The following is a 10,097-nucleotide window of genomic DNA, read 5'->3' on the forward strand; positions in this document are numbered from 1 at the left end:
TGATGTAAATTTAACATTTTTTTTATAGCACCCCCTGTTGCTTCGGGGTGGACTTGACAGCCAGATTTTTTTTAGCACCCCCTGTCTCTTCGGAGTGGACTTGACAGCCAGTTTTTTTTTTTTTTTTTTTAAAGCATGTATCGACCTCACAGTGCAAAACAACCTTGTAATAAAATAAATAAAATACACTGCCGTCTGCATGGATGTGAGCGGATTTCCAGGAGTGATAGCAATTTACAAGAGAAACTGCGTAGATAACACGCACACACGCACGATATTGCTCCACGGTGTAAACTTTTAATTGAAGCGCTCCTATCCATCAGACACACGCATGCTTAAGCTTGACTCACACTCTTTCCACACCACTGCAGCTGCTTCATAAAAAAAAAAGATTAGCTCTGACCGTCTTCTTGCCCCATTGCCATGTGCTATCCGCGCAACAACAAAAACAACAACAAAAAAAAGAACAGTAAAGTGGGTCATTCTCTCACATCGCCAACATGTGACGGGCTGGAAAAGCCAGCCATGGTGAGATGAAGAGGCTACTGAATACTTTGCAATTTCCCGTTCGGTTATAAACACACAAACATTTAGATAAAAATGTTTTTTTAATGGATAAAATCTTGTCAGAGCAAAATATCCTGCTACTCATGTTATAGTTGCCAAAATATTACGATATCATGGGCAAAATGTGATACCGTTGCTAACGGGAAGAAATATCTTCACACTAATTTGTTATTGTATTGAGAAACGACTTACTGTAAGAAGAATGGCACGATATTATTGGAGCGATATAACGACATAGTTAATTTTCTTATTCTGGCCAAAATGTGGTGATATTATTGTACTTTTTTTGTGGGCAAAATATAATGATATTCTCGGAATTGAGGGAATACTCGTAATACTTTCATTACCGGAATGAAATATCTAATATCGTAATTGCTAATGGCCAAACTATCACAATAGTTTTGTTATAATGGCTAAAATATCAACTGTTATTGTAGAAAAAAATAGTGTAATACTTTCATTATCGGAGTAAAATATCTGAATATGGTAATTATTCATCCATCCATCCATCCATCTTCTTCCGCTTATCCGGGGTCGGGTCGCGGGGGCAGCAGCTTCAGGAGGGAAACCCAGACTTCCCTCTCCCCAGCCACTTCAACCAGCTCCTCCGGTGGGATCCCAAGGCGTTCCCAGGCCAGCCGAGAGACATAGTCTCTCCAGCGTGTCCTGGGTCGTCCCCGGGGCCTCCCACCGGTGGGACATGCCCGGAACACCTCCCCAGGGAGGCGTCCAGGAGGCATCCGAACCAGATGCCCGAGCCACCTCAGCTGGCTCCTCTCAACGCGGAGGAGCAGCGGCTCGACTCTGAGTCCCTCCCGGATGACCGAGCTTCTCACCCTATCTCTAAGGGAGAGCCCGGACACCCTGCGGAGGAAACTCATTTCGGCCGCTTGTATCCGGGATCTGGTTCTTTCGGTCACGACCCACAGCTCGTGACCATAGGTGAGGGTTGGAACGTAGATCGACCGGTAAATCGAGAGCTTTGCCTTTTGGCTCAGCTCTTTCTTCACCACGACGGACCGATACAGAGTCCGCATCACTGCAGACGCTGCACCGATCCGCCTGTCGATCTCCCGCTCCATCCTACCCTCACTCGTGAACAAGACCCCAAGATACTTGAACTCCTCCACTTGGGGCAGGATCTCATCCCCGACCTGAAGACGACACTCCACCCTTTTCCGACTGAGGACCATGGTCTCGGATTTGGAGGTGCTGATCCTCATCAGAGCCGATCCTCCGTGAGCCGGCACCTTAACGTGGTGGAGGGGTTTGCGTGTCGCAATGATCCTAGGAGCTATGTTGTCTGGGGCTTTATGCCCCTGGCAGGGTCACCCATGGCAAACAGGTCCTAGGTGAGGGGCCAGACTAAGAACGGCTCAGAAGACCCCTATGATGATTAAAAATTTTGGAGACGCGTTTCCCTCGCCCGGACGCGGGTCACCGGGGCCCCCCTCTGGAGCCAGGCCTGGAGGCGGGGCTCGCTGGCGAGCGCCTGGTGGCCGGGCCTGCACCCATGGGGCCCGGCCGGGCACAGCCCGAAGGGGCAACGTGGGTCCCTCTTCCCACGGGCTCACCACCAGTGGGAGGGGCCAAAGGGGTCGGGTGCAGTGTGGGCTGGGTGGCGGCCAAGGGAGGAGACCTTGGCGGACCGACCCCCGGCTACAGAAGCTGGCTCTTGGGACATGGAATGTCACCTCTCTGGCAGGGAAGGAGCCCGAGCTGGTGTGCGAGGCCGAGAAGTTCCGACTAGACATAGTCGGACTCGCCTCCACACACGGCTTGGGCTCTGGTACCAGTCCTCTTGAGAGGGGTTGGACTCTCTTCCTCATGGTAATTATTATGATGGCTAAATACTACTGTTATGGCAAAATTTGACTGTTGTCGACAAACTATGGTGACACTTTTGTTATCAGGCTGAAATATCAAACACAATGTAATGCTTGCATTATAGGAGTGAAATATCGGAATATCGTAATTACTATGGTGGCTAAATTAGCGCAATAATATTGTTACCATGGCCAAAATATCAACTCTATCAATAAATATCAACTCGAAGATAAAATATCACAATACTTTGGTTGTCAGAGTGACATATCAAGCCAAACGTTCTACACTAACATCACGGGCGGATACCTCACCTTGGGCGGCGCATCGGAGCCCGGGTACTCCCGCTGATCCAGCTTGTTCCAGCGCTGCATCAGTTTGATGACCATGGCATTGCTGAAGTCCACCAGCTGGAAGCCCGTCACGTTGGCGCCGCCGTGCATGAAGCGCTCCAGATTGATGTCCTTGAAGCCCTTGAGGGGAAGACCAGCACAAAGACTCGTCACGCGGGAAATCGGAGATGGAGAGCGGGTGATGATTGCCTGTTTTTTTTTTTTTGTTTTTTTTAACCTTTAAATTAAGCACCACCGCGATAGAATAGTGCGCAGAATTATGCCCTCGTTCTACAATTGTGACTGAAATAACTTGTAATAATAAATACAAATGGAATGAAATTGACTTGAGGTTTCATTCGGGATAACTGAGAATATCTAGCAGGTGAGCTAAAATAAAATCCCGACTATGATTTGCAGCCTCACTTCACTCCTCCCTCCCACCAAGGCAGCGACATTTAAAAAATGAAATAGATTTTGATGTTTGATGCATTTTTTTGGAATGATAATCAATAAAATGAGAGGACATGAAGTGGCATGACTAGGTTCATGCAAGGGATATGCTTACTGTCATGACTAGGGTCATGTAAGGACTATGTTATGCTTACTGTCGTGACTAGGGTCATGCAAGGGTCATGCTTGCTGTCATGACTAGGGTCATGTAAGGGTTATGTTTACTGTCATGCAAGGGTTATGTTTGGGTCATGATGGTGAGGTTAAGTGTCTGTTTTAAACTGATGTAACTGGCTTGTAGTTTCAACTGATAATAGGCTATGTGATGTCAGAAGGTATGTGATGTCAGGAATCTTTAATCTCTTTACCTAGTCAACAGTCAATCAGATAATTCCATGTCAGTCCTGTTACCCACATGTCTAGCCACAACCAATCAGATCGGTTCACTGTCTATATAAATCTTACAGAGAAGTGTGCATTTTTGTTGGATTATTTCCTTCTGTTCCTCTGTGCACCCCCACAGCCTAAGTTAGCTTAGCGTCTTGTGATTCTTGATACATTCTCGTTGTTTCTCATCTAGTCAAGTCTGTTCTATGCCTCTCAAAGTTACGCAAATTAAAAGGTAAAATCTTATTTGTGTCTGCGTTTTTGGGATCCAACTCCAGAACATAACAGAAGTCGAGAGCTTTCCAAAACCTTTTTGTGATGTTTTAGTCACACCTTAAGTTAAGAAATGAGTAAAACTTAAATTGGAGGTATAAGATGCAGCTGAAAAATTGCTCATCTCATGCAGCGCGATAATTTGCTCTTACCAGGTTGGCCATGATGTAGTGGTAACCTTTGACGTGTTTCCCCACGCTGACGATCTGCAAGGAGACAGGGGAGGGGGAGCGCGTCGTTCAGATTGACAGCGTGACATCATCGCACTGTAATTGCGTTAAGCCATGCGCGTGACGGTCGAGCGAGCGTATGTCCGGACGGAAATACTTTCAGACAATGCTTGCTGTGACGCGCGCACCCCCACACGCACACGCACACACACACAAGCTACATGTTGATAAAAAGTGATTTTGAAAGCTGACATCTGCCGGAAAATCCCACTGGACAACCACTTACTGAGAGTGTGAACTAAGCAGAGGGAGAAAAAAAAAAAAAAAAAAAAAGAAGAAACAATTTAGATCTCTCTGGAGAGCTTGCAAGGATGATAATATGATAAAAAAAATCTAACAGCTTCAAAGGGTGACTTTGGAAGAAAGTATGACGAGCTGAAATGTGTTTGGAAATCTCACATTTATACTTAATATAAGGATATTCAAAATTCTATCTGGTTACAAATGCAATGCAGGTATTATTATCACAAAGGGAAAATTATTAGTGCTCACATGTTTTGACCAGACATGGAACTGCGGGTAAACCGGAAGCGTCGGTAACATTAAAAGAAGACAACATTTTTGTCACCCAGCATCCTAAAAATTGTCATTTGGACACATATATATATATATATATATATATATATATATATATATACATACATGTATAAGGGATGCAACGATATCCAAACATCACGATACGATATCACGATACAAAGCTAACAATACAATAATTATCACAATATTGTGGGGAGGTTGGTGATATTTGAAAAAGGTCACAATATTGTAAAAAAAAAAAAAAAAAAAAAAAAAGAGCGCAGACCAAAAAAAGCACAATATTGTGCTTTTGTACATAACAGCAATACATTAACCTTGCTCTCGCAAGATGAATTCTCGCAGTATTTGTGAGTTCACAAACTCCGGAGAATACATCTTGTACTGCTCCCGCAGATAACCTCCGCAGTGGTTCGGACCAATCACAAAGCGACATTGTGTTTAGGGGTGGGATATGCAACTGTGATGAAACCAGGAAGCCAGCGCCGAAGCCGGGGCGAACAAACAAACCTAACATGGACGAATGGACGCTGCAATTAATTCTGTTCTCGCAGAATGACTCATCGTTTCCTTGTTGAATACTGAACAGTGAGAAGCGCTTCGTGTTTTTGTCGCTGGTAAGATGTTCGTGTTTTTCCCCCCTTCGACAAGAATGAAGACGAAATTTTCACCCGTGGCCCTAATTGGTTAAAACAAACGAGTAGCATGTCGCATCGTTCAATCAGCTCAAATTATTGTACAGAATGTCCCGCTTTTCCCGACCAAATTACTGTGTAGATGTACCAGATGGATGTAATATCCATCTGGCTATTGCCAGGTTAGCAATGCATTTCAACCACCTACAATCTCTAATAACAATCTTGAGGCGCTTACTTGTTAATGCCCGCACACACTGAGTTCCTCCACATATCGACTCGCTTCACAAGCATATTACATGCATCTGACCATTAGAGTGGATTTGAAACATAGAAGGGCCAAAAATCCCTAATGAAAATTAAATTGCACTAAAAACCTAGCCGCCAGAGGGTGCTAGAACTGCACAAATGGAAATCAACCTGAATTTAACAGATGTGTTACTTTTAAATATCGAACATGACATTGTGGCAGTTTTAATAGCACGATATTGCCCTTATCATGTGACCAAAATCTGACATCACGCCACGTGTTTCAGTGCGACATATGCTGCAGTTGAGGGGGGCAAAACAGCCCCCATGTGCGTCGAGCGTAAATGCTTTGGCAGATGTCAAGAGTGGAGATTGGGTGAATAATTGAACAGACACCAGTTGCCCCTGCGGAAACATGTGAGGAAGACGAGCGCATGGGGAGAGGAAGGTGAGCGTGTTTACGCCAAAGTAGAACACGGCTCCAGATCACAACAGGCTGCTCTCCACTTCCAATCTTTTCCTATTAGCCCGCCCGACGAACACCCAAGCAAAACACACTGGATACGTCGAATGAGAACGACATTAACGTATCCTCTCCATAAGCAGTTAAAAGCACCAAAAAAAAAAAAAAAAAAAAAAATGGTAAAGAGAAGTTCGTCTTGTGATGTACGTGGGCCAAAATAATCCCATGACCTGTTCCAGCATGTTCTGTAGCCTCTCGGCCTCGAGGTCGATGACAAACTTCTTCTCCTGCCGCCGGTCCAGGTCTTCCAGGAGCCGTCGGTAGTTGGCGTCGTTGAAGTTTTCCACGCAGATGGCGCTCACCTGCCAGTTGTTCTGCCCGGCCCTCTCCATGATGGCCTGTAGAATGGCGTACCCTGATGTGGTTGGGCGAGACACAAAAAGGTCGAGGTTTATTATCATCATCATCATCATCCTCGACATGTCCACCCATTTTTGTGTCGATTAGTGAAATGGGTGACGGGCTGAATTTTTCGTAACTTGGCAGAGAGCTCTACTGAGGAAACGCTCCCAAAATGGCTGCTTCAAACCAAAATGGCTGACTTCCTGTAAAATTTAATTTCCAACCAATTTCATGTTGCTGGGATGAACTGGAGTCTGGGGCTCTTTATTTTTTTACACTTTTGAGGTTGCTCTACTGGAGAAATTCTCCCCAAATGGGTACTTACAACCAAAATGGCTGACTTCCTGTACTATTTTAAGCATTGATCCTTGAGGCTTTTTTGTGCGTCCTTCTATGATTGCCATGTCCGCCCAATTTGGCAGTAATCAGTGAAACTGGTGCCGGGGGCTGAATATTTTTGTAACTTTCAAGGGTTGCTACTTAGTGAATTTCGGGGCTTTATACAAAAAATGTTGTACCATGCAAGCAAGCACAAAATTTGTTGTCTTTTGGGGACTGATGAGGTCTCCAGTCCACTTGTCGAAACAATATTAAATAAAGTGACTCCAAGAGGGCCTCACAATGAAATGCGATTATATTGATGCATGAGGATAACATCGGCCTACTGTGCAATGCTTTTCATGCACGTGTTATAGTCGGGGGGGCGGCCATGTTGTCAAGTTGCTGTGAAAAGAAGACGGGCGGGCGACTGCGGTGAGCTGCGAGGTTGGCTGTTCACTGGCAGGAACAGATGTCCCCCTTAAACGGCCCCTCCTGGTGGCCATCACAATCTGGCAAGCAGTCTCCCTTTGCTACCAATTAGTGGCTTAACCTGCACTCTGGCAACCCGGCTCATCACCTCCCCCAACTCTCCCTCCTTCCCACCTGCACTTCTTCGAACCCTACTATAACCCGCTAGGGAGAAGATGGCGCAGAGGGAGACTGCACACAAAATGTATGCTAACAAGTCACTATATTAGGAACACCTGCACCTGTCTCATTATTTCCCAAGAGCAGCCAAAGGGAGTGATGTTTAAAATCCTGTATTTCCTCAAATAGACGTCATTTGTTGAACGACGAAAGACTTATTTTATGCAACCCCGTTTCCATGTGAATTTCCAGCTTTGTCTCCTTCTTAGCAAGATGCAACACAATTACCCATAATGCCCTGCTTTGCCATCCGGACAGATAGCGAGCAAAGCGCGCTCGGCGCGGTGCGGCGGGTCGTCCGATTACCGGCTGATAAATGTGCAACCTGGAGGCAGGAAATCAGCGTCGGTCGGGCCACAAGGCAAACTCACGGATTCACGTGGCTGCGGTTCCAAATCTGCATGTGCTGCATGTTGTCGTCTCCGTCTTACATTGAGTGCTTTGAGATGGCAGATAGGGAATATTATGCTTTCCAGAAAAAGAGCCATCCATCACAACATGTACAAGCAGCCGCTAGCCGGGGAAGAAAGATCGTCTTGTTTACAGCCCCGACTCGCCTGTCCTCATTTTTCACATGCTCGTTTCTTTACTTTTTATTTTTTTATTTTTTTATAAACACTTTTTTATGCATTTTCTTCTTCTTCATGTCCGCTACCAAAATAAAAATAATCTTCCAGGGTCAAAATGTCATCATTATAACCGTCGTCTGGACAGTTTTGACTCCTGTAGTGCAAGCCAGGGATAGGCCGATTATCGGCCGGGCCGATATTTGGCATTTTGACAAATATCAGCATCTGCCATTTTTTTTAATCTAAAGGCCGATAAAGCTGGTATCTCACTGAGCAGTGAATACTTGCAAATGTAGCGAATTTGAGGTTTTCATCAAGAATTTATAGATGTTCAGTCAGCTTTTATTTATCGCACATTTGGAACATATTCAGACAATTTTTCCACTGTAAAGATCTTTTGAAACGTTTTACGAACCCGAACAAAAACCCAAAATTAGCTACATTCAGCTGCATTTGTCACTCAGTGAGATACGGGAAACTTTTCATTTATGGATCTATTTAAATTTCCACTTAATTAAAAAAAAAAAAAAAAAAAAGGAACTCCCTACACTTTTTGTTAAAAAAAATAAAATAAAAAAATATGAAATTATGTTGAAATTTTAGAAAACTTTGGGATTATTTACTTGCTTTTGAGTTTATTTTATTTTTTTTAATTTAGCGTAACACATGCTAATGACCCTGGAAGCTCTGCAATTTTTGTTATAGTTTTTTAAACAAATCTGTCAATATTGTTCAAAAGATTTTTTTTATTTTTATTTTTTATTTTACTGCAAATGAATATCGGCTTAAAATATCGGTTATCGGCCTCCTTGACTACTAATAATCTGTATCGTATCGGCCTTGAAAAAAAGATCCGTCTATCACTAAGCGTCAAAAGTTGCTAAAAATTGATTTTGAATGTTTTTTTTTAACGGAAATGCCACATTTACATTACTGAAAGTTCATTCATATTGAAAAATTTCAAGAAACTTATTGCCTCATACCGTCTCGAACAGACATGTAGCGCATCAAATCAAATCGGAATTGAATCGAATCATTCCACTTCAATTATAATAAACCATCCTTGAATTATATCACAAAAATGTATCGAAATATTATCAAATTGTCTTTTACAGATGGTAGGTAGGGCCGCTTGATTATGAAGAAATCATTAATCACGATTATTTTGGTAATAATTTAAATTACTATTAGATTACGACGATCATTTATTTTTTGGGACAAAACAAGAAAATGTTTAAATGTAAAAATGAGTAAGAAATAAAATTATTTGAAACGCTATCATTCTGCAAGTTCCTTGTGGATGAAGCAAAATTTATAAAATTAGTTATTTTAAAATAAAAAAAAGGTGCAAATCCATAAATTTAAACACCTCAATTAGTATTAATAATCTTTTTTACGATTATGCTGATTTTGTAATTGTGGAGTGTAATAATTGAAATTGCAATTTAATTTCAATTAATGGAACAGCCCGAATGGTAGGTATGGTTTAAATTTTGTACTAGTAAAATATCACAACATACAAACACCATTCTAGTATTGAAACGTATGTTCGGTTCATTAAAAAGGACAAGACGAATGGAAAAGGAAGTCAGTCATGTGTCCCATGTCAAGACCGCTCTCACGTGCCGTCTTCTGCTTTGCTTCAATTATAATTTTTTTTATTATTATTATTTTTTTCCCACACCAAACGTAGCTGTAGATTGATCAAAAGTTGACCGTTGACCTCACAAGGACAATTTGTAGTCAATACAGAGCTTTTGGTTCAGTGAGCAGCTAAAGCAGTGGTTGTCAAACTTTTTACACCAAGTACTACCACAGGAAATATTGCTCTTAAAGTACCAATATCATGACTGACATTGGCCTAAAATGCAAGAAGTGCAGAAGATTCTAGTACAGATACCGCATCACCAAGAAAACATCAGAAAACAATACATCATATCGATATTTTGTCGCACGCAATATTGGAACCTTTCTTGTGTTTGATCAGCTTTGTCGAGGGGGTCGAATGGCTTTTCAACGCCGTCAAGCGTGAAACTAAGAGAACAACAAAAAAAAACGTCGGGGTGGAGGGTTGGGGGGTATTGATATATAAATGCGACTATATCCTGACACTGTCCTTCCTCCACCCCCCAGCTGCAGAGGGGATGAAAAAGGTCTGAATGCCTTCTGGAAAATGTGAAAAGAGAGATGTGACGATGTGATCCAGCCTT

The 10,097-nt window shown here is 42.9% G+C and overlaps 1 protein-coding gene across 3 annotated transcripts in view; it reads right to left on the bottom strand.

Annotated features, from left to right (window-relative positions):
- Window positions 1-10,097, bottom strand: part of LOC144006754 (glutamate receptor 4) — a 114,333-nt gene that overhangs the window by 51,259 nt on the left and 52,977 nt on the right. For all 3 annotated transcript variants that reach the window (XM_077505772.1, XM_077505771.1, XM_077505773.1), the window contains exons 4-6: window positions 6,178-6,362; window positions 3,989-4,042; window positions 2,706-2,864 (exon numbers count right to left, since the gene is read on the bottom strand). In XM_077505772.1, coding sequence (XP_077361898.1) covers window positions 2,706-2,864; window positions 3,989-4,042; window positions 6,178-6,362 — 398 coding nt within the window. The remainder of the gene's footprint in view (window positions 1-2,705; window positions 2,865-3,988; window positions 4,043-6,177; window positions 6,363-10,097) is intronic.

This window comes from Festucalex cinctus, chromosome 18 (genome assembly GCF_051991245.1).
Source record: "Festucalex cinctus isolate MCC-2025b chromosome 18, RoL_Fcin_1.0, whole genome shotgun sequence".
NCBI classification, from domain to species: Eukaryota; Metazoa; Chordata; class Actinopteri; order Syngnathiformes; family Syngnathidae; genus Festucalex; species Festucalex cinctus.